Source organism: Panthera pardus, unplaced genomic scaffold (genome assembly GCF_024362965.1).
Source record: "Panthera pardus isolate Hobbes unplaced genomic scaffold, ASM2436296v1 HiC_scaffold_22, whole genome shotgun sequence".
Taxonomy (NCBI): Eukaryota; Metazoa; Chordata; class Mammalia; order Carnivora; family Felidae; genus Panthera; species Panthera pardus.
The window spans coordinates 46431008-46456210 of record NW_026526788.1 but is presented as its reverse complement, the minus strand read 5'-3'; the positions used below and the strand labels follow the sequence as shown (position 1 = coordinate 46456210).

The 25203-nt window shown below is 47.9% G+C and overlaps 1 protein-coding gene across 3 annotated transcripts in view; it reads left to right on the top strand.

Annotated features, from left to right (window-relative positions):
• Positions 1-209: 209 nt before the first annotated feature.
• Positions 210-25203, top strand: part of TMEM273 (transmembrane protein 273) — a 34644-nt gene continuing 9650 nt past the window's right edge. For 2 of the 3 annotated variants that reach the window (XM_019444895.2, XM_019444896.2), the window contains exons 1-4: positions 210-393; positions 21935-22075; positions 23092-23136; positions 23992-24132. In XM_019444895.2, the coding sequence (XP_019300440.2) occupies positions 348-393; positions 21935-22075; positions 23092-23136; positions 23992-24132 (373 nt within the window). In that variant the 5' untranslated portion in view covers positions 210-347. The remainder of the gene's footprint in view (positions 394-21934; positions 22076-23091; positions 23137-23991; positions 24133-25203) is intronic. The other variant, XM_019444897.2, reaches the window with a different exon arrangement.

Here is a 25203-nt window from a genome sequence, read left to right as displayed (position 1 = left end):
AGATATGTGTAGACAGAGACAGGGTTGAAAGAGCCATGTGATTTTGCAAAATTCCCTTTGACATTAACTGTTATCTCTTAAAAAGGCAACAAAGTACCCCAGCGTGCCTCAGTGAGCCCTCACCGTGGGCTTGCTCCCTTCCACCGACTGACAGGGCAAAGGCAACACGCACTTCCTTCAGCCCTGCCCTTCGACAGAGCTGAGAGGAACTGAGCAGCCTCCCCACTGCCGCTGTGGCGGCAGCTTCCGCCTTGTCTGTCACGAGGAATGTAGCTTCTGTCCCTCACAGCCTTGGGTCAGACAGCCACAGTGCTTGCTCGGAGGGGAGCCAGGAGCAGAAAGCCAGCATGGGCTCCGGGGCCAGCATGCTGAGAGCCCTCCTCCTTCTCCTAGGTGAGTGAGGAATGCAGACACAGGGTGGACGTGACTCGTCCATGGCAGGGGTGCCTCAATGAGTGGGAAACTGGGGGAGCATTAGCTCACTGGGGCTCAGTCCCTGAAGCACAGATGAGTCCCTTTGAATAGACAGCTTTTCTCAGTTTGAGACACAAGGCAGTGAAAATGATTTTTGTTTGTTTCCTTCCAGCTGCAACTTACAAAGGCTTCTTCTGGGCCAGAGGGGAACAGGAAAGGGTCATGCGGTAGAAAGAGCTTTGGGCTTGGGACTTAGACCAACCTGGCTTTAAATCATGGCTCCATTGGTACCAAACGGCAGCAAGCTTCTTAGACTCTCTCTCAGTTTCTGAACCAGTAAAATGGGGGGTAATAATGCCTAGCTTCCAGAATTGTATGAAAATTAAGCTCCATTTAATTAAGTCAAACCGAAATAATTACATAAAATGAGAAAATGTGGGGATGTAGGTGCTTCTTTATAGTCAGTGGTGAATCAGTCTTATTGGGGAGCGGAGTAGACTCTTAGTCACCCAGAAGTATCCTGGTTTTTTTAAAGTCATCTTTAGTTCTGTGCATCAAAAGCAGGAAGAAGGGAGAAAGGCAGGGACTAACGGAAAAGTAGGGCCAGATACAGAGGGAGAGACAGAAGACCAGAGAAGCAGACAGGGAGGAAAAAAACAAGAGAGATAGGGACGGAAGCATAGAATGATGATTAGACATGAGATATGTGTAGACAGAGACAGGGTTGAAAGAGCCATGTGATTTTGCAAAATTCCCTTTGACATTAACTGTTATCTCTTAAAAAGGCAACAAAATAGTCCCTCGTCTCCACAAAGATGCTGTTTCTCAGAACTTGCACTGGGTCAAAACTCAAAGGCAAGCAGCCTGTCTTTGGATCTAATCTTCTGTAGGGGAAGCAACAGCCCGTATCCTGGACATGGGCAGTGTTATTCCCACGTCCCTGAAGCCTGCACCCAGCCTGGGAGCGAACACAGACTTTGGCTTTCTGGGAGCTAGCCTGTCAGTCAGAGAGCCTCAGCATCTATCAGTTTACACATGGAAATGGGCACATGTAACGAGTGGCACGGAGGGGGTGGCTAGAATCAACAATCAAGAACTCAGAGTGTGTAGGGCAGAAAATGCAAAGTGTGCTCCGTAAAGCGGCAGAAGGTGGCAGATGTTCTAACCCGTGTCTGCTTTTGACCTTACCTAGATATACAAACCAGTGGGTCCTGGGGGAAGGGAGAGGAAGTTAAATTTAAGAAATCCAATGGAAAAAATGTGCGTATTGTACAAACAGGCAGCTTGCTGAAGAAATCCAAACAAACACTAGACCTTGAAAATGCTGAAGGTCGCAAATAGTAAAACAAATAGCAACATTTAACATTTTGAGTGGACTCGATAGGCTGCATACTCCCCTAAACACTCGAGTTAGCTCATTCCATCCCTACGACAGATTTATGAAAGAGGTCCCACCATGATCTGCACTTTATGGAAGGGGTTTTAATTCATTGGCCGAGACGTCACAGCCGGTTAGTGTTTTCACATATTATTAGTAGAGAAAGTAGCGTTTTGGAGTGTGTATCTAGCTCTACACCTGCTGAATGTTAATCTTTTTCTGCTATTTACCAGTCCCGGGATGTGAACGGGCTGTTGATCCTTTCTGCTCAGTTTTCTCATCTCTAAGTTGGGGATAATGATTGTCCCAATCTCATAGGGCTATTGAGGGAACTCAAGTCTGTTACCACATTTAAAGCATGTACCTGGTATCTGCCATGGGGTGAGTACTCACTGTTGGATATTTGGAACACTACTTGAACCGATTTTCTCAGAAGGCAATTTGACAATACGTAGCAAAGTGTAAGCTGTTCACAATCTTTTATCTGGAAATTCCACCTTCAGGTACTTATCCTGATGAAATAATAGGATAAAACCTCCCCAAAATATTTAATGGGGTGCTCTTCAGCACTGCTGACCCCAGTGGAAACCAGAAACAAGTGATTTTCAGTTGGAATCTGGCTAAATCAATTATACTTGAATGTTTCTAATGATATCCAATATGTTTACATAAAAGACATAATTTCCTCGGAACTGACATGGACAGAGGAGAAGTGACAAAGTGACAGTTACAGAGTTATCGTTAGGTAGTTATATTTTGCAATATGTTTGCTTGCCTCTCCAAAAATTGGCTGGAAGTAAATACAGCAAATTGTTAATTGTTTCCTTTTACTCTTTCTAGGAAATAGGATAAGGAGGCATCTTTTAGTTTCTTTGGATTGAAATTTTTCATAATGATCTTATATATACTCTTAATACCAAATAAATTTCTGTGCAACAAAAAATAGCATGATAGCCTGTTGAAAGTTGTAAGAAATAGTGGAGACTTTATGAGAAGCTGGTGAAAGAGATCTTGAGGCTTACTGAGTGACATCCTGTAACTGAGGGCAGGTGACCGACCAGGCTGGCCACCCCAGGATGTGTGGGAGAGCTGTGTGTGAGGACTTCTGGGGACATGGTAGGCATCTCTGCCTGTACACTCCAAGGCTTGCATGACTCCAAGGTCAAGGCTTGCATGATCCACTATTCTCCGCCCCCTCCCCCCCCAGAGTAGCTGCAGAGTTTTGGGAAAACCAATTTTCAAGTATTCTAAAACTATTTTTAAAACTGAGATCCATGTAATGAACATATGGACTCCACACCTTGAATTACACATTAAAAACCTCAGCTGGTTGTTTTCGATACATGGATTTGAAGGGAGATAGGTAAATCAACGCATCCATCAGAGAAACGGAATGTCACAAATGGAGTTAATGCCCTTTAGGCTCCCCTCCTCTGTCTGGTTTTCCTCTCTCCTCCAGAGGAAACAGCACCTCTGTACTTCCTTCCTGTGCTGCTTTCTAGGTGTTCAACTTGTGACCTGAATGTCACCACAGCATACTCAACGTGCTGCATTAGCTCCCCATTCTGATCACATACATCTGTTTCAACTGCCCACTAGGATTCTGATGCAACACTGTATCATAATTTAGTCATACATTCTGGTACTGACTGATTTGGGTTGTTTGTAACTTTTTGCCTCCGGAGTCGATGCTGCAATGGGCCTTTCCATCTTCTAGAACCCTCATTCTTCTGGGAGACAGTCTGGGAGAGGTGTCATTGTCACGGGGATGCGCGATTCTCCCTTTATTGGATATTGCCAGATTGCTCTCCGTTAGTGAGATCTGGACATCTCTGTCCCTCTGCAGATTTAGTAAGATTCAGTATTGTCAGACTTTTCATTTTTTTGCCTATCACAGTTGTAAAATATTATCTCCAAGTTTTTAGGTTGCATGTTCCTGATTACTAGTGAGAATATGTAATGTATGTTTACCAGAGAGCCAGGATTCTTTGTTCTGTAAATTTCTTGTTATTTTTCTTTCGTTATTGGTCTTTTACATATTTTTCACAAATATGCTGTCTCAGTATATTGCTTATCTTTTATTTTGGTGGCGCACTTGGCTCTGCGGAAGTCTCTAAATGTGATACGATCACATTTATCATTCTTTGACTTTTGGTGTGTTTGGTTTTTCCGTCTTGTCTAAGAATTTGGCCTTTTTTTTTTTTTTTTTTTTTACTTAGAAGCAGTTGCATTTTTCACAATTGGACTTTTAATTTGTTTGGAATTTATTTTGTGTGTGGCCTAAACAAAGGATCCAGTTTTACTTTTTGGGGGGTATAAAACATCCATTGTCTCAATATCATTTATTTAACAATCTTTCCTTTCTCTCCTGCTTCTCCATACTTCTATTTTACACCCATTTAATGAGTGAACTGTTAATGGGATTCCTATTCTGTGCCACGTTTTGCATCTGTCTGTGTTGAGTCATGTCACACTGTTTTATTTACTGTAGCTTATGAATCTTGGTAACTTGTAGGTAAGATCCCTTCTCCTCCTTCTCCTTCATCTGTTTCCCCTCCTTCTCCCCCCTCCCCCTCCTTTTTCTCCCTTTCCCTCTCCCTGGCCCTTTCCCCCTCCTTCTTTGGCATTAAACTCAGCTCTTACTATGTCTTCTCCCTTGCATGTAGAATGCTTTTCTGGAAAGCATCATAACCACCCACTTCCTGAATGCTGATTCTGAGCATGGTGCCTCGCCCAGCACTGCTATGTAGGTTTCATTTGTTTCTCACAAATAGCCCACAAAGCAGATGCCCTTATCAGCATGCCTATTTCACAGATGAGGAAACTGAGGCGCAGAGTGATAAAGTAGCTTACCAGAGGTCATCACAGCAGGTGAGTGGGACTGCTGGAATTCAAATGCAAATATTTTGATGCCAAAAAGCTGTATTTTTAGCTCTAATACCAAACTGCCTCCCAGCTGAGAATAGAAAGTAGGAGTGTCATCATGGAAAACTGACATGACTTTTAAAACTGTTCTTTCAGTCTTCTATTTCAAGATAGTTTCAAACTTAAAGAAAAGTTGTAAGGGGCGCCTGGGTGGCTCAGTCGGTTGGGCGATCTCGCGGTCTGTGAGTTCGAGCCCTGCGTCGGGCTCTGGGCTGATGGCTCAGAGCCTGGAGCCTGCTTCCGATTCTGTGTCTCCCTCTCTCTCTGCCCCTCCCCTGTTCATGCTCTGTCTCTCTCTGTCTCAAAAATAAATAAAACGTTAAAAAAAAATTAAAAAAAAAAAGAAAAGTTGTAAGAATAAATCATACAAAGAACACCTATATGATTTGCTGACTTCTTAATCAAATTACGATTTACTTTATCTTATGTGCTGTCTATAGAGAGATATGTTTATATAAAACAAACTAATATATATTATATATGTTTATGTGTGTATATATACACACACATATATATGTATACACACACACACACACACACACACACATACACACACACACACATATATATATATATATATATATATATATATATATTTAGAGAGAGACATCTTTTTTTCAGAGCCATTTGAGAGTAAGTTGTATATATCGTATTTTTTTTAACTTCTAAATACATCAGTGTGTATTTCTTTTTTTTTTTTTTATGTTTTATTTATTTTTGAGAGAGAGAAAATGCGAGCAGGGGAGGGACAGAAAGAGAAGGGGACACAGAATCCCAGGCAGGCTCTAGGCTTTGAGCTGTCTGCACAGAGCCCGATGTGGGGCTGGAACCCAGGAACTGTGAGATCATGACCTGAGCCAAGGTCGGACGTCCAACGGACTGAGCCACCCAGGCACCCTGTCAGTGTGTATTTCTTAAGAATAGAGACCATCTCTTGCATAACCACAGCATAGTTATCAAGGACAGGAAAGTTAACACTGACACAGTCCTTTCAAGATCTCAGTTCAGTATTTCAGTACACCCACCAATGCCCTTTGTAGCTTTCACTGAACTCAGCAAAGGACCCAGTGGAGGGGAAGGTGTTACATTTGGTAACCTTGTTTCTTTAGCCTTCTTTATCTGGAACATCGGCACAACCTTTGTCTTTTATGGTTGATATTTTAGAAGCTTCCATCTCCTTTTTTTTCATAGAACATTCCTCATTTTTGAGTTTGCCTGATAGTCTAATGATTTCAGTTATCCATTTCGTGCTAGAAAAAGCATAACTGCTCTTGGGTCCTTCTCAGGGTTTTGCATTTGGAAGCATTAAGATACCTATGTGAGAAAGGCTCATGTACATAATAATAAAAGACTTACAACTAGATTTTGGATTATGTTTGTCACAATTCTAAATAAATTATTTGCCACTTAATTACTAACTGATCCATATTGTTAAATTTTGCTAAAATATTGTTCTAAGAATAGCTATTGATAAGATCTGGTGAAATTTCTAAGGCATTTTCTCAGAGGTTTGCACCTTCCTCTTTAAAAGGCTGCCATATAAAATATTCCTATGGTCTCCAATTCCAACCAAAACGTCAGCCATCTGTCTCTGTTTTAATTCTGTTGGAAAGCACCCGCTGAAATCTATGTATTATTATAATCATGATAATAAAAGAAATACAATATCACTTTAATTATGTTCCAGTGGCTAAAACATTCTTCACTGAAAGAGCCAGAGTTATTGAAGAGAGCAGAGGCTTTTCCCCCCCTTAATTTATAATGAAAAGATGGCAGAGGCCTGGGTAAAGAGAATTAAATTCGTTTTTATCTTACAAGTCAAAGTCATCACTTTATTCCTTGGCTCTTAGTCCCTGAGATCTTTGTAAAAATCTTTCCTGACAGCTTTTCCCCTGTTTCAGATTCCTGCCAACACAATGTTTCAGAGTCGAGCAGTGTGTGGATTCCAGGTCGAAAGAATTCTTCACTGCTGGGTTTCTTTTGCTGTGTAACAGTTTACAACAAATGTAACAAAAGAAAACGATACACTAGGGTCACTCAGAAAGGCAGCAGAAGGTGAAGGAAGAAGTCATGACCCCAGAAAGGCGAGGCAAAATGTCTTGATCGAGCAAGAAATCTCTGCATGACTTTTGCCCATTTTTTAACTGGTTTGCTTGGTTTTTCCTTTTCTATTGAATTTTAAGAGTTCTTAATTTGTCTGAACATGAGTCCTTCGTCAAACATGCAACCTGCAAATATTTTCTCCCAGTCTCTAGCTGATCTCTTCATCCTCTCCACAGAGTTCTTCACACAGCAAAAGTACTTAATTTTAAGTAAGTCTAATTTACTGATATTTTTTCCTCTTATGGATCATGCTTTTGATATCACATTTGAGAAGCTTTCACCATGCACACCCTAAGTCTCCAAGACTTTATTTTATGTTTTCTTTTAAAAGTTGTCAACTAAAAAATAAAACAGACTAGAATAGAATAGAATAGAATAGAATAGAATAGAATAGAATGAAAATAAAAACAAAAATAAAAGCTTGATTGGGGCCTCAGAATTGCAATTCAGGAAACACAGGTTTGGGCAGCAATCCAAATAGCTCCCCTCCAGGGGACAGAAGTCAAGGGTGTCTAAAGACAAAGGGAATGCTTATATGTTGTTTACAAAGAATTTCCATTGCTGTCGGCAATAGAAAAGTACTCTTGACTGAATATAATTGGTTACTAAGGCTATCGCTGAGCAATCTCTTACCATATATAGCAGGTGGGTAGGTGTTCAGGCTGAGTCCTTGCAATATTCGCAGCTTGGCCCAATTCAAAAGTTCATGGTTCTACCCGGTGAGGATGTACATAAGGTCCATCTCCTTCATGGCCTTCTGGTTCCCTTTAAAAATCCCTTGACATAAATCACCCCATTTCCACTTCACCTTTCACAAAGTTATATAGTTTTATATTTTATATTTAAATCTGTGGACCGTCCAGAGTTATTTGTGAATTTAGCTCAGGATGCTTAATTAGTGTTGTTATTGCTGCCTGTAGATATTCAATTGCCCCAGAACTATTGGTGGGAAAAACAATCCTTCCTCTGTTGCATTGATTTTGCTCCCTTGTCAGAAATCGGTTGATCATACTTCTATGGACTATTTCTGGGTCGTATTTTCTTTTCCATTGGTATATGCGTCTGTCCCTCTGCCAATACCACACAGTCTTGATTTCTGAAGGTATATACGTTTCAAGATGGTAGAGTGGTCCCTCTTACTTTACCCTTACTTTTCAAAAAAAAGTTTTTTAGCAATTCTATTTCTTTTACCTTTCCATGTAAATTTTAGAATAATCTTATCTATTTCGACAAAAGAATCTTGCCAGGATTTTGATAGGAATTACATTAAATCTATAAATCAATTTGGGGAGATTGGACATTTTTATTATGTTGTGTTTTCCATGAATTCGGTTTGTATTTCCATTTGTTAAGGTTCTTTATTTCTCTCATTACTGTTGTGGATTTTTTTTTAAATGTTTATTTATTTATTTTGAGAGAGAGAGAGTGAGCTGGGGAGGGGCACAGAAAGAGGGAGAGAAAGAGAAAATCCCAAGCAGGCTCTTTGCTGACATCAAGGAGCCTGACGTGGGGCCCAAACTCACTAACCATGAGATCATGACTTGAGTTGAAATCAAGAGTTGGATGCGTAGCCTGCTGAGCCACCCAGTCACCCCTGTTGTGGAATTTCTAGTATGTGAGACCTGTACATGCATTATTAGACTTATACCTAAGTATTTTGGGGGGGAGTGATAGTAAGTTGTGTTGTATGTGAATTTGCTCTTTCTATGTGTAATTGTTGATATGTAGAAGTGTAATTGATTCATGTATGTCGATCTCGTATTCTGCCACTTTAATGAAATCTCTTATTAATTCTAGGTGTTAGTTTTTAGATCCCTTGCAATTCTGTATATAGATCAAGATCTGCAAATGGTCTTATTTCTGCCTTTCTGAATGGTATGCTTTTTGTTTCTGTTTCTTGCCTTATTGGACGGCCGGAACTTCCAGTCCTTTACTGAACAGGTGGGGTGATGGCAGATTGTTTGTTCTTGATGTTAGTGGGAAAGCGTCTTGCTTCTCACTATTAAGTAAGATGTTACTTGCAGGGAGTTGTTTTGCTGTTGTTGTTGTTTTTGTTGTTGTTTTTTTTTATAGTTTCTTAGTTAAGTTGAAGACGTTTCCTTCTCTTCCTAGTCTTCCAAATATTCTTTCATGAATGGCTGTAGAACTCTATCAAATACATTTCCCACATCGCTTGACATGATCATGTGATTTTATTCTTCAGTTTGTTAATATGGTGGATTACATTGGTGGATTTTGGAATATCCAACTAGCCTTGCATCCCTGAATAGACTCCATTTGGTCACGATGTATAGTTCCTTCATTTTGCTGAATTCTACTTGATAACATTTTGGAAAGGCTGTTTAAATCTATATTCATGAGGGATACTGGTCTGTAGTTTTTTTTTTTTTTTCCCCGCACCATTTTTTCTCTGGTTTTAATGTTTAAGTAATGTTGTTTCATAAAATGAATTAGGAAGTGTTCCCTCCTCTTCTATTTTCTGGATGGGATTTGTGTATAAATGATGTAAGTGTTTCTTTAAATGTTTGCTAGGATTCTCCCCTGAAACTGTCTGGGCCTGCAGATTTCTTTTTGGGGGGTTGCAGATTGTGAATTCAATTTCCTTAATAGTTACAGGGCTGTTCACAGTATCTGTTTCATATTGGGTGAGTTGTGACAGTTTGTACTTTTTGAGGAATTAGTCCATTTTATCTAAGTCACCTAGTTTTTGTGTGTAGAGTTGTTCACAATATTTCCTTACTATCCTTCTGATGTCTACATGGTCTGCGGTGATATCCCTGTTTAACTTCTGATACCGGTAATTAGTGTCATCCCTCCTTTTTCCTTTGTCAGCCTTGCTGGAGGTTTGTCAGTTTGTCAAAGAACTGTTTTTGTTTTTTTTTCCCCCATTGATTTTCTCTATTATTTTTCTGTTTTCAATTTCACTGATCTATTTTTCTAAAAATTTTTTTTAGTGTTTATATTTGAGAGAGAGAGAGAGAGAGACAGACAGAGCGTGAGCAGGGGAGGAACAGAGAGAGGGGAAGACACAGAATCCGAAGCAGGCTCCAGGCTCTGAGCTGTCAGCACAGAGTCTGATGTGGGGCTCGAACTAGTGAACTGTGAGATCATGACTTGAGTCAAAATCAGACATTTAACTGACTGAGCCACCCAGGTGCTCCTCAATCTCATCGATTTCTGCTCTTATCTTTATTATTTACTTCCTTCTGCTTCTTCTAGCTTTATTTTGATGTTCTTCTGGTTTCTTCAAGTGGGATATTAGATTATTGTTTGAAGACTTTTCCTCTTTTCTCATGTAAACATTTATAATATAAATTGCCCTCTCAGCACTGATTTAGCTGCAACTTACAAGCCCCGATATGTGTGTCTTCATTTTCATTTGATAAATAAATATTTTTTTAATGTTTATTTATTGTTGAGAGTGAGAGAGAGACAGAGCATGAGCAGGGGAGGGGCAGACAGAGAGGGAGACACAGAATATGAAGCAGGCTCCAGGTTCTGAGCTATCAGCACAGAACCCAACGCGGGGCTTGAACTCACAAACCGTGAGATCATGACCTGAGCCGAAGCCGGACGCTCAACCGACTGAGCCACCCAGTCGCCCTGGTAAATAAATATTTTGATTTCCCTTGGGACTTGCTTTTTGACCCATGAATTATTTAAAGTATTGTTGGTTTCCAAGCATTTGGAAAATTTCCTGTTATCTTGCTACTGTCAATTTCTAGTTGAGTTCATTGTGATCACACTTTGTATCATTTAAATTATTCTAATTTAGTTGAGGTTTGATGCAGAATATAGTCTAGATGTCTTGGTATATCTTACATAAGGGCTTGAAAGAATGCCTATTCTGCTGGTGTTGGGTTCTATTGTTTGATAGTGTCGTTGAATTCTTTTCATATCATCATTAATTTTTTGTCTAGTTGTTCTACCACTTGTTGAGAGAGGGTTATCGAAGCCTTGATTGATTGATTGATTTTTAATGTTTATTTTTAAGAGAGAGAGAGAGAGAGAGAGAGAGAGAGAGAGAGAGACAGAGTGTGAGCAGGGGAGGGGCAGAGAGAGAGGGAGATTCAGAATCCGAAGCAGGCTCCAGGCTCTGAGCTGTCAGCACAGAGCCCGATGCGGGGCTCCGACCCACGAACCATGACATCATGACCTGAGCCGAAGCTGTATGCTCAACCAACTGAGCCACCCAGGTGCCCCAATCGAAGCCTTTAACTCTAATTGTGCCTCTGTCTATTTTTCCTTTCAGTGTTATAAGTTTTTGTTTCACATATTTTGTAGCTCTGCTGTTTGATTATAGATATTTAGGATTACTATGTCTATTTGGTGGATCGACTCTTTTATAATTATGTAATGTAATAAAATGTCATGTAATATCTCTGGCCCTAATAATTTCCTTTGCTCTGAAATTTATCTGATATTAATATAACTGATGCCTCTTTTCTTTTTGCTAATGCCTGCATTTCTTCTGCCATTCTTTTACTTTCAACCTATCTATATCATGTTTGGGGTGAGTTTCTTGTAGACAGAATATGGCTCAATCATTTTTTATTTAGACTTTCTGTTTTTAACTGGTATACATTTACAATTTACACTGTTATGCTATAGCCTTCAGTCTGCCACTTTACATTTCGATTTCTCCTTGTTCTCTTTGTTTCATTTCTCTTTTCCCTACCTTCCCGTGTGTTACTGGAACATCTTTTAGAATTCTATTTGATTTGTCTGTAGTGTTTTCGAACATATTGCTTTTCATAGCCTTTTTAGTGGTTGCTGTAGGTATTACATTATGTATACATAACGTATCACCATCTATTGTTGTCAACATTTTCACAGTTCAAGTGAAAAGAGGCAATTGTGTCTCTGTCCCTTTCTTCAATATTTCCTCTACAGACACTGAGAACTATAATAGACGTGTTATTTTTTAGCCTGAACTGTCACACATAATTTAGAAATCTTAGAGGAGAGTGAAAGTCTGTTTTATTGACTCATATTTTTAGCAGCTGTGGCAGCCACACTGTGACCTCAGGCCACATGCTGTGTCCAGCGGGGCTCCCAAGGTCCTCAGCCACTTTGCCTTCTTCTCTACACCTTTTAGGATTTTCTTATGTTTGTTTTCGTGTAACATCTAGGCTTTAAGATATACTTAGTGAGAGGAATAGGGAAAAGTAAGCCTATTCTAGTTTGCATTCCAGAGATGGGGGCCTGAAATGAGTTTTTAAGAGGCCTGGCAGATGGGTGATTTGGAGGAAGATCTTTGGGGAGGGGTCTGGGATACTTAACATCTCTCAAACATGCGGCACTGATCTAAGGGATCCTGAGGGGAGAAATATGCCTCATGGGGTAAGGGCGGTTGGGGTGACCTCAGCACAGTGCCTGCTGGGAATTGCCCGTGGTCCATGCACCCTGGATGGAAGCTGCCCCGGCTGGCACACAGATCAGCAGACTTTTTCACTCGCTTCCAAATTAAACCACTTGTGCTTCCTCCTTAAAGTCACTGTAAGCATCTCTGTCACATCCAGACCCTCATTTATCCTCCAGAATTGCTTGAACTGCTCCTTTTATTAAATTTGATTCCATTAAATAAGGGGCTAATGGTTCTCAGTAAGATGAACTGGCTTTCTCTCTCCTGCTCATCTGAACAAAACGGATGAGCAGCTGGGGAATTTCTGCCTGGAATCTGGCTGTACCCCCTCAGAAACCTAGGCAAACCTTTGGGCCGTGTTGTCAATGAGCTGCTGTCCAGGGGAAGAGGTGAAAGGTGTGGAGCTGGGCTCCTGGGCCACCGTGCTGTCCTGGGACACATGGACACTGGGGCTTTCTCTTTCATTAAGCAAATATTGATTTCTGCCAGGCTCTGCTGCAGTACAACGTCAGGCCCCTATCTGAAGGAACTGACAGTCTATACGAAGGACAGTCGCGATGTGGTATGTTAAGTGCTGAGATGAAGGAAACATGGAGGAAACCAGAGAAGAAGCCTCTGATCCGAACTGGGGTGTTGGGAGGCCTTCCTGGAGGAGGAGACTTACTGAGTGAGAGTTGATCGTGTACGTGCCTGCCTGGCTAAAATCCTTTAACAGATTCCCCCTGCTGCCAGGACAGGCCCAAGCGTTTACTGTGTCCACAGGCCCTCCTCAGCCCCATCACGTGCATCACCCCGTGCTTTTGCGCCCCAGCCCCATGGGATATCTGTCAAGTTCCGCTCTTGAAGCCTCCTCATGAGTCACCTGCTCTGTGTGGGATTCGTGCTGCTGCTCCTAGAGCCCCGGAGATGTTCCCTCACAGATCTCCTCACAATCCTAATCGCATATCTGCCTTCCTATGTGCCTGTTTGGGATCTCGTTCCCCGCGGTGCTCTGACTTCTTTGGGGGCAAGGATCTGGTCTCTCCAGGCCACCGCCCAGCACACGCCCCGCACCAGCACTTGTTGGTGAGTTGATTGGTGCATGAGGCGAAACTTCAGCTTCCAGGAGCCAGTCTGCAGGAACTGGGTGCAGGAACGGGGTGCGGGAACCAATCTGGTTGCGACAGGAAGGATGGAGCTCTGAGAAGAGAGGGCAGCCCCTGCTGAGGCAGGAGGGGGAGGGCAGCTTGGCCTGGAGGGGAAAACTGGGTGAGGCTGAGCAGTGAGCACAGGCTAGTGGAGGAGGGCTTGGTGAGCCCCGGGGAGGAAGGTGAGGCTTATCTCGCAGGGCATTTGCTGCAGCTGGAGGAAGAGCCTGCCGGCTGCGGTGCGGCGGGTGGGTCGGCTGTAGGCAACCGTCCTGGGAGAGAGAAGACAGGCTGGATTTGTCTCGGGCCACACCAGCAGGGTCTGCCGGCTTGTAGGCCACATTGCACGCCTCATACCCGCTTCCCCATTGGAAGCGGCATGTGACCTGAGGTGTTGGCGTCCGTCATGGCTTGTGGCTGGCCCATGACGAGCCTCATAGAAGACAATGTTGGCGGGAGCTGACCCAGAGAAGGCTCTGGAGGTACTCAGAGAACAGAGATTCCCCCATACCACGGATGAGCCCTACTCATTGAGCCACACATGACACGTTGAGAAACTGTCCAGCCTGTGTGCTGGTGTGAGTCCCTTTCCTGGAGCCAGGCTGACCCAGACTCAAACCCTAAGGCTCTCCTATTCAGTCATGTGGCCCTGAGATGACCCCTGACCTGCTGGGGCTTCCTGGAGAAATGAGGGCCATGGACCCCAGGAGAGAGGTCCCTGTCCCCACTCTGGCTGTAAAGGGCCCCCATATCACACATATATCCAGATACAAAGCCTTTTTTTTTTCTTTTTGGTCTTATAAAGTGTTTTCAGAGTTCAGGAACTGGGTCAGCACACATTCATATGGGAGGGGGACTTGTGTGTGCACCAGGCGGCCCAAAGGGGGGTGTGGTGTGTCCAGAGAGGAAACCTAGCCTTGTGGGGGCCTGGAAACTAGACGGCAAGGGAGGGGCTGCTTTTATTTCAGTGACCAACAGGCACTCCTTGGCGGATAACCAGGAAATCTCACTTCCTTCTTCCACTTGGCAAGCTAGTTTGGGAGGCATGCCTCAGTGCTGGCCAGAAGTCCAGGAAGGAAAGCAAGGTGTTGGGAAGGAGGCCGCTGGGAAGGCTGATTGGGCCAGGCCCTGTCATGAGTCCTGCAGGGTCCTGGCATTGCAGGAGGCCCGGGCCAGGCCCCACATCCTTCTGTTCTGCCCAGAAGACCAGCTAGCCTTCAGGTCCTCAGCAGGGAAGTGCTTTCCCCTGGGAAAGGTAACCCATGGGGAGTGGACAGCAGGACCCTCAGGAGCATGTGGGCTGGGCCATGCGTGGCTGGATCTTGAACTCTTAATTATTTAGACTTGTGGCATGCCCTCGGCCCTGCAAATTTTAAGGAGTTTTCTTGAAAAACAAATGCCCAGCCCAGACCCTGGCACACAATAGGGCTCAGAGAACCTCTGTCCTGGTGGATGGAGGCAGGTGGTGTGGTATTGCTAAGCTCCTGTGGCTCCTGTGTTGCTTGGGTGTTGCTGTTTCTGCTGCAGTGTCATGGCCCTTTCCCAGTCGACCAGGCCAGCTGTCGTCCCACACCCCGCCCCCTGGGCACACGCTTCCCTCCGCCGGGTCCCTGAGGACTGCGGAGCTGAGCTTCTCAGAGGCTGAAGAGCACAGTATGAATATTGCATGAATAATAATAACCCCACCACTTAGCGGTTATGCAGCGTTTTCCCCGTCCACAATACTTTACCATCATTAATTAGTTATTCTGCACTGCTTCCAGCCTCCCCGCGCTCTCTGAAAAGGCACTCTTGCAAACGGGCCTTCTCTGGTCTGAAGCCCCAAGGTTGAGTGGGTGGGCGGTCCCTCACCTGGAATCATACAGCCTTCTGGAGGCTTCTGCTCGGCTCTCCCACTTCTGATAACATTGATGGGGACGACAGTCTCCTTTCTGACCTGAGTTTCTGCCTAGAGCTGCTTTCTGGTACGCTCTTGCCCCCCACCCCCCATCTCCCACAGCCTCTAGGAAAGTCGAGAACCCCATCTCAAGTGGGTGGCTGAGGGCCTGTGCAGGAAGGCTCCCTCCTGCACCTCAGTTGGTACCCACACACCTTCAGGGGATCCCTGCAACGCCCTCTGTGTCGTTCGGCAGGCTTCCTGTGGTCAGCCCTGTTGCAGAGGGGCCACCGAGCTGGGAGTCAAATCACGCCTGGCCCAAGGCCACTGGCTGAGCAGTAGCAGAATGGAAACTCCGATTTTCTGGTTCCAAGTATCATTCCTTTCCACCCACCATGCATTCAGTCATATGAAGCTTTCATGCTCCCACAGAGACATTCAAAGATGGACCAACCCCCTCAACCAGCATGTGTAGGGTTAGCTGGGTGTTCCCACAGTGGGCCCCCTGGGCCCCCCTTCCCCGGACAACGCCACCCACCCCACCAGGGCAGCCTGAAGCTCCTCCTGGCTTCCAGCACTTCCGGCTCCTTCAGAGTTTCAGCAGCAACCCTGCCTGGTGTGATAGTGTTTGATGTCACCACTTGCTGGCCAGCATGGACTTGGGACACCCTGGGGGGCTTGCCCCTTTGGGAGTGCTTCTCATTCCTGGAGTGCCCTTGTCCTTGGTTCTACCTTGGGCCGAGGCCGGCTCCCGGCCTCCAATCCCTCCATTAGCCTGGAAAGGTATTGATCAGTTTGGCTTCTTTAGCTGAGTGTTTTAATCCCCGTGTGTGAATCTTTAAGAATTAATTAGCAAAGATTGCTCAGGAAAAACAAAGTAGGCACAAGTTTCGATACTGTCTGGTCACCCACCAGTATTATTTTCCTCTTAATTAGGATGCTATTTCTAGAAGCTGGAGGTATTTTCCCTTGTGTTTTGTAGCCTCGGGTCAGCCCCTTTTTTTTCCTGTTGGCCTCCAGACTCTAGTTCCTGCTCATGGTGGCTTTGTCCTGTCCCTTTCTCATCCTCTGGAGAACCCCGAGAGCCTCAGTTTACCCCCTTGCTGCTCTGACTCGCTGAGCTGCCTTCTCCATTCCCAAGCCCTGGCTCCCCCTCCGGCCTCTTGGCCTTTGCTGGTGCCTTTTCCTCTGCCTGGACACCTTCCCCTTGCCTGGTTCCACTACACGGCCGCCCCCACCCCCAGCCCCTGTCTTCACTAGGTCTTATTTGTCCTTTCGTTTTTAATTTAAATAATGCGTGCTCCAGGGGCCTTCTCAGACTCCCCTGGGCTGGGGTAGACCCCCCCTTCCTCCCCCGCCCCCACACCCCCGTGGTCTGCCTGGATGGTTGTGGCTGCTTGCTTCCTTGTGTTCCTGGGACCCAACGCGAGGAATTCCCCACTCTGCAGGCGCCAGGGCACACGGCTGCAGCCTCAGTGCTGAGCTGGGTTTGCTGAGCTGGTGGTCTGACTCCTGTGCCCTCTGGTCGTGGTCAGAGGCCCCCCTTTGGAGCTGTCTTTGCTCAGCTGTCCTCTCTCCCCAGCTTTCCTTTTACTTTCTATCTCTGGAACCTGCAGGCTCTGGCAGGTGTGGGCTCTGCCCCGGGTCTGGGAGCTTTCATGGGAAAGGAGGAACGCCTCAGCCCTGGGAGAGGAGCGGCCGAGTCCTGATTACCTGGAGCTGGTAGCTGCAGTCAGTCTAACAAGATGGGGAAAGGGTATCGAGGAAGAGCAGTTTCCGGTGGTTCCTGGGCTTGTGAACAACGAGCCTAAGGTTTCTGCAAATCCAGAGCTGTGTCAGAGGAAGGCTCTAGACCCCAGCACACACCCAGCCGCCACCTGTAGCTGGAGTGCTCCACACCCAGGCTAACCCAAAGCTTCTCCGGTGTTCCGTTTGGGAGAGGACAGAAGCCTTCCTCCCACATTCAGACCTCATGTGCTTAATTCATAATGTCAAACAGCCCCCTGGAGGAGCGAAAGGGCCAGGACCACCTGCCTGGTCTTTCTGAAAAGTGCACCCATCCACGAGCTCTGTGGAAGGGAAGGGGTACCAAACACCCACAAACACCGAACCAGCTCAGCTAGAGAAACACACCTTGTGTTCTGCGGGGGCCCCCGAGATCAGCTTACATTTCAGGGAGGCTCAGAACAAATGGGCAGAAAGAAAGAAGCTGTCTCACTGAGTCCTTTCTACACATTCGGGTCTTACGTCCCCATTTTTGGATGAGAAAAGGGAGGCCCAGGATCAAACTGTGTGTGAAAAATATTTGGACTGTTCCCTTTCCATTTGCACTTCCAATCCCCGTTCTGACCCTTTCTCCCAGTGGGATCCTGGCTGCACTTTACTTGGTCTGGGATCTCGGGCAGGAAAGACAGAGGCATCCACAGCAACGGCAGCCATGTGTGTTCCATGTGTGTTCCACATATGATCTGTGTGTTTCGTGTCTGTTCCACGAGTGTTTCCCGTCTCAGGGTTGCAGGAGCAAAAGTCACTTGTTTCTCCTTGGCTGAGCGTTTCTTCCCTCTGACCCATCATTATCACTTAGTACCAGATACTCAGTCTTATCACTTGAAGCTACTTCTGGTTTCATGCTCAATGGTTTTGAGGGTCACTTCCCAGAGAGCTCAGAGTTCTCTCCTTCCATCTTCTCTCTGCATCTCACAGGAAGAGAATCTGAGTTCCGAGGAATCTCACATACCATCCTGAAGGGGGTCCTTTGTTGCCACAGAACAACCTGCCGGGCAGTGTGACTGGAGCAGGCTCAGAGGTGTGACAAGGTGGCAGAGGTGATCCTGAACAAATGAAGAGAATGGGGACTTCCTGAAGAGGTGGCTTTGTGCTACGTCTTTTTTTTTTTTAATGTTTATTTATTTGAGAGAGAGAGAGAGAATCCCAAGCAGGCTCCAGGCTCCACACCGTCAGTGCAAAGCCCGACATGGGGCTTGAACCCACAAACTGTGAGGTGATGACCTGAGCCAAAGTCGGACACTCAGCCGACTGAATCACCCAGGCGCCCCTGTGCTAAGTCTTGAAGGATAAGTAAGAGCATTCCATGGGAACAAGGAAGGTGTTGCATCAAAGACAGCAGCATGTGCAGTGGCTGCTTTCCTTGCTGATCCTGGTTGGGTTTATTAGAGGCTGGGGTGTGAGCAACTTGTTCACCGCCAGCCTCCTCTACTCGCCTCCCTGCCTTGCCAACCTGATTTCCAATGATGCTCTATGAAGGACCTGCCACCCCAGTCATCAGGAGTCTTCTGATGGCAGGTGACAGTTACTTAGCTTGGATTAGATTAAGATAAAGAAAGTGTTTCCTTACTGAGGTGACTGAAAAGTCAAGAAGAGGTGTTTCAGGCACAGTTGGATTCAGGCCCTCAAAAGGTGTCTTTAAGACTTGGTCTCAGCTTGACCCTCTTCTGTGGGGGCTTCAGTCCTAGCAGATTCTCTCCATCCAGTGGGCCCCCCCTCAGCCCCACAGTTACCAATTCCAGAAGGTACTCCTGTTTCTCCATATTTACCTCCAAGTCCCAGAGCTGAGTCTTACTGGCCTGAATTGGTTCACCTGCTCCACCCCTCAACCAATCACTGCTGACAGGAAGATGGAATATGCTAATTAATCAGGTAGGGTTCATGCATCCATCCTGGGGCCGGCCCTGGGCGAATCACGTGGAGGTGGTTCCCAAAGGAACGCCGAGGTAATGCCAGCAGCCGAGGGGTCGGAGCAGGGGTGTGCAGGCGACACAGCAGGTGTCCATTCTGCACACCTCCATTTAGACTTCTAGCTAGTGGAGACGGAGGTTTGCAGGAAGTGCTGGACATCGCCTTTGACCCTCCGATTTTTCTTTTCGTCTCCCTCGTCACTCTGTGAGCTCCTTTATGGGGCACAGGTGTCTTGGGTTGCTCTTGGATGCCCTACCCAGAGCAGACTGCAGGCACTTCATGCCTATGTGTAGACTGTGTTAGGAGATGATGGATGCCTGTCTCGACATTTGAAACCCCTTCCCCTGGCTGGGGATGTTAGAATGAGATCTAAAGTTAGGAGCCATTCTGCAATATTTAAGTTCCAGGATGAAAATGACCAGGCATCCATTGACAAACACTGAGGGCAGCTTCTCTCTATTTTCAGTTCAGTTACTTATAGAACAACATCTGAGTTCTCGCATACCCACTACTCCACAATGGGAACCACATAGCCTGATCCTGCCCAAATAAGGGTGGTGAAGAGTGCCAGCCCCCACTGAGGGCGGGCCCAACAGGTGTCATGGACAGCGCAGGAGGTCTGGACGTCAGGGACGGGCTCTCAGTGGGTCAGATTCCAACTGAATGGGGCAGAGCCTTGCTGTGCCCTTAGCTTACTCTCAGAGAGCAGCCCTCTTGCTGCCTTCCCCTGAAGGCTCCCCTCTCTCGTCCCGGGGGAGGGGACCCAGGGAGCCTCAAGGTCTCAGGACCATTTCCTTCCCGTTTGGAAACCACTTGCAGAAGCAGACCGTGCTCTGCATGACTGAGGTGGGATGAGCTGCAGAGAAGAGGGCTGGAGGCTGGCTATTTCGGTGGGGAGGGATATCGTCCTCCAGAGGCATGTTCAAATGGGGCAGGCGGAGGAAGCAGGGACCTGGACAAGTGTAGCCTCACATGTGTGGCTTGGCAAGAGCGCCTGGGCACACAGGAAGACTGTGAGGGTGGAGACCCATCTAGAGGCAGCCCCCTGCTCTCTGTGCTAGGTGGCAGCAAGGGCTGGGCTCCGGGACCTCTGCTCCTGACCCCTGCACCTGCTTCAGTGTGGGCAGTCCCGGGAGTGCTGGCAGTCAATTCAGGTGTGGCCAGCACTGTGCCCACTACCGCCTGGCAAACCGGTCAGCACAGCCCCTGCGTGCCCCCAGGGAGACTGGCCTTGGTACGGCCAGCCCCTGCTCAGCCCCCTTGGACTCTCCCCTGGGTTGGAGAGTCGGTCCTCTGGATGCTAACCTTCCTCTTCCTGCTTGCAAGAGAACCCAGAGAATTCCAGCAGAGAATGTGCCTGGCAGCTTCCTCCTGGGGCTCTCACAGATCTCAACGCAGGGGCACGCCGGAAGCCTCTGGCTGTGCTGCTAGGCCCATCCATCCTCCAGCTGCTTTGCAGAGTCAGGGGAAATTAGCACTGGGGGCTCACCAGGGGTCTATGGCCCAGGAGGGACTCCTCTAGCTCAAGACCCTGGCAGGAGGCGGGTGGTGGGGTCAGCTGGGCTAGTGTGTTTATGACAGATCCTCACCCAGGGGCTTGTTAGTGGGGCAGAGACATGAGCGGAGCGTGCAGGGGAAGGCTGCAGGGAGGGAGTTCCCTCCCCAAGGAGGGGAAAGGCTGCCGCCGAGTGGCCATCTGGCTGGCTAGCAGGAATTACTGGGACCGGATGTGTCCACCGCCCGGGTTCCTGTGCCTGCAGGTGGAAAAGCAGTGGCCCCATGGAAGGCATTCTCTCAGTCCCTGACCTCAGTCCCTGACCTTGGACATGGTAGAAGAGCCCGAAGCCCAGAGAGCCAGGGCAGCACCTGGCCTTTTGTGACATTAAATGTTCTTTCTCCTTTTTCCTTCTCAGCCCTGCTGCCAGAGGTCTGAGCTCCTGTGGCATAGGCTCCGGGTGCCCATGCGTGACCATGTCTCTGTGTTTCTTTCTCTCTGGCTCTCTGACTTTTTCCATCTCACTCTGTGTTCTTTCTTTCTTCTCTATTCAAGTTTCATCTCGGGCTCATATAAAGTTTTTATGCTGCATGCTCCACGTGGAGAGGGATGGTCACCAGGGGAGGACCCAGGAAAGACGTTCATGTGTCAAGGGGGTAGGAGAGAGACTGTCCCCTTTGTGGGCTGGCCTCACTTGCTGATGCCCTGCCCTCCCCTGCCCTGTCCCCTGTCTCCTGTCCATTTACGGCAGAGGGGGGGCCAGACCGATGTCAGGAAGGGAGCCAAGGTGAGCACACAGCATATGCAGCTCTGAAATTTGGGCATCAATCTGGAAGTCAGCTCCTAGCCCAGCCCCTCAAAACAGCCCAACCCAGCCATGTGCAAAATATAAGATTTTGTCCCATCCCTGGAATAGTTTTCAACCTAGCTGGAATGGCAGGATTAATGTAAGGAATGTAAAGAAACAACGAAGCTCAGCCAGAGTTTCAGAGAACGGACGAGACCAAGGTCGTATCGTACGTGGGGGTGTCTGTGATGTGTGTGCATGGATGGGCCTCATGTAGGGGCACGCATTTCAGAAGAAAGGCAGAAGTCGTTGAATTTCCAAGACAACCTGTGGTTAGAGCAAGGCTGTGTACCTTTGCTTCACAACTTCCCAGCTTTATCCATCTGCTAAGTGAGGCCAGCGGAAAAATCCTAACCTCCTTTACGATGATCCTTTCCCCTCCAAACACACATAGAGCAAGAGGTCAACCCAACACATCACCCCAGGCAGCACTGACTGTAGTCAGCAGATGTGGTCCTGTGGGGAATGTCTTTACTGAGCAAGTGCCTCTGCCATCTTTCAGCCTCCCAGAGGTGGGGGGTTGGGAGGTGGATTTGTCTTGGAGCTAAACTGGGGAAGATCCAGCTCCCAACCCCACAGGTGTGGTACTTCCGGCTTCTCTACCTTTGCCTGGAAGCTTGTACCTAGAACCAGGCTTGGGTCTCATCACCTCCAACCCCCAAACCCCTCCAGCCCTTGGCCTTAATGGGTGTGGGGTCATTCTTTTAGCTCCCTGGGATTCGACCTTGCAGGACATCTGGGGCCTCTCAGTGCAAGTCATGTGGCTCAGACTCTGCGTTCCACTTCTCTTGGCCTTTGGGCCCATTGTCAAGTCTTCAATGCCTTTGGTTCCTCATTCATCAAAGGCAGGTGAGAACAGCTCCTATCTCCCACAGTTGTTGCTGTGAGTATTAAATGTGTTAATGCAAGTGCCGCACCCAGTATTGTCTCAAAGTAAGTGGCCAATTAATGAACACCTTCCTCTGCAAGGCCTACCACTCTGCCTTAGATCTTCTGGGCCCTTCTGCAGGGACAACGGCCCCCACCTGGAAGCCATGTCTCCTGATGGCAGGAGTCCTCCTGGCTCGAAGAGTGAGGCACCCCTGCCGCGTGCTCCGTCACCGTTATTCACCCATTCGCAGAACGTCTGTTAATACGTCCTTCGTACCCGACGCTGGGTCGAATACTGGGGGGCAGAACCCCCCACAGGGCATGCAGAGCACAGTGGGGAGACTGGCCAGAAGATGCAGTCTGTGGATTAATTAGCTGAGAGGCTCTCAGGCCGCAGGGTGCCTGGAGCGCGGCAGCACTCTGTAACATTGTTAGATAAATGCTGTGGTCGGGTATGAAGGCTTCACAGGAGGGGGAGCAGGTCGTGGGGCAGCTGAGCCAGGTGTAGGGGCTCGGGAGGAAGTAACATGGAACCGAGGTGAGGAGAAGGAGGAGAAGCGAGAAGATGGGGCCAGGCAGAGGGGGTGGCCCGGGGACAGCAGAGCCTGCGGCCTGGGTGGGGACTGGAAGCAGTGCAGTATGGCTGGGGTGAGAGGGTTTGTGGGAACGACAGAAGAAGCTAAAACGGCAGCAAGGGTCAGAGTTTGGGTCTTGGAGACCATATTAGAGAGCTGGCTGAACCCCGAGGGCCACTCGAGGGAACCCGGCTCCCCGTGTGGGTTCGGGGGAGGGCTCTAACATCCCTGCAAGGTTCCAGGACACCCCGTGGCAACCAGCAGCCTGCCTCTGTGTTCCTGAGGCTGGGGGCCAAGCAGGAGGGCCTTCCCGGATGTGGGGGAGGGAGTGGCTGGGGACAGGGGCCGGCCCTCCACCCCTGGCCTGATCACAGCCAGCAGTTTGGTTCTAACCAGAGTCTGGGTTTTCTTTCTTTACAGATGTTGGAGTGTTAGCAACGGGCAAGTCTGCTGGGGCCGAAATTGGTAGGTGGCTGTCCTGCTTCCTCTGCGTGCAGGGCTGAGGGGGCAGGAGGGGGACACTCCAGAAGGCCTGGGCGGGTGGGGCGTGCAGGGGGTGTGTGTGGCTGGTTTCCTGCCTGTCATCCCAGAACAGGGACCGCACTCACTTCCAGACCTGCCTGAGGAGCTAACACAGCTTTACCCCAGGGGCATGGGCCTGCTGGAGAGCCTGTCCTCAGAGGGGTATGAGTCACCAGTGTGCCCTTGTCTGTTCTCTGTAAGCTGAGCAGCTCCAGCACCTACAGGGCCCTGCATTCTGCCATGCTTCCGTGGCCCGCCCCACACCTGCATGGTTGGTCCCAGCTCCTTTCCACCTCAGGGGCTTGCCTCAGCAGGCATGGGTACAGTCTGCCTCCTCCGGGAAGGCTCCCGGCTCCCACGCCAGCCCAGCCCACCCCTGTTACCTGGCATTAGGGTGAGCTCCCAACTGCCCCAGCTGACTCCCCTCAAGATGGAGTCAGATCTTTTCCTTTGCCTTCTGCTCAACACAGAGCAGGCAATGAACACGTATGTGATAAATGAATCAATGAAAAGATAAGTGAGGAAGGAATACGGGAGGCCAGAGAAGTGAACCATCCGCCGCTGGGGAATGATTCCCTCAGCTGAAGAGAGCAGGATGGAGTTCTAGGAGGAGGGGATAGGGTGTGGGCGAGGGGCAGGGAACGAGTGTGCCCCTGGGCTTCAGCGGATCGGAATGTGGAATTTTAGGGTCCTGCACACGACTTTGGACTTCACCCAGATTGTGAAGGGAGCTGCAGAAGACCTCTGCAGGATGGTGACTGGTTGATGCCCGTTGTTCAATTCCTCCCTGCCCTGCAGATATCAAGTACGCCATCATTGGGACGGCTGTGGGCCTGGCCATATCGGCTGGCTTCTTGGCCCTAAAGATCTGCATGATCAAGAAGCACTTGTTTGATAATGACTCCTCGGACCTGAGAAACTCAACCCTGGGCTTCAATGGTAAGGGAGCAGTGACCTCCGCCCAGCCCAGCCCAGCCCAGCCCAGCCCAGGATGGTGAGGGCAGCCTGAGGCACCGGGAAGCTTGGAAACTTGGTTGGAGAAAGACTGAAAACCTGGGTAGAAAAGAAACGAAGTGAGCTCTCTGTGTCTCTGTTGATCTCTCTCCCTCCCCTCTTCTTTTTCTCTCTCGGTACTTTTCCATTCCTAAGAATCAGATTTCTTGGAAAAAGGTGGAAGGGGAAGGGGGCTGAGTTGGCTTCAGACAGAAACGTCTATTCTCATATCCAAAAATGTGACCAGATAAAATTGATCCCAGGAGGTGATGAGGCTGGGTGGTGCTGTGAGCTCAGTTGATATGGGCAGAGTTGCTCATAAATTGGTCTTGCTTGGAGCTGTGCTGGGTCCTCTTGATCCAAACAGAGCTGGGCGTACATGAACTCTGGCAGGTTCTCGGTGTCCCACAGCATCTGCGGGGAAGTGAAACTCACAGACACGGGGCAAACAGTTTGTGAATTCTGATAGCAAAATACAACAGTGATTCGCATCCCCTTTCTCCCAAGTTGGGACTCGCAAAAATCATTCCCAGTCTGCTTCATGAGATGACGATGCAGTTTTCCATGAGGTTCTCCCGGGGACGAGGAGGAAGGAGCCTCACTGTGTCTCTGCAAAGTGCAATTACTATCTGCGAAGAGAGGCAGAGGGGGAAGTCTGGGCCAGGGAGAGGAGACACAGCCTTTGGGGGCTTCCTGAGATGCCAGCATGTCCAACTGAACAAGGGGTTTAATTGGTCGCAGGAGTTTGCTTACCATTGCTTTTGTGTCCTTAGGAATAGGCGGGGAGAGGAAAAACCCTCTCCATCACAGAATGGGAGACGTGCTGGATCCCTTTAGGGCAAGGGGGTCCAGGAGTTGCAAGTGAAGGGGGATAATGGGGGATGATGAGGGTAGGAGGGCCCTAGGGAAGGCTCGGTTCTACTTATGTGCCCAACTAAGGGGGCTCTAGATGAGACCTGGATGGACAAACTCCAACAGAGCCAAAGGGGAAGGATGAAGAACACTCAGCCCAAGACC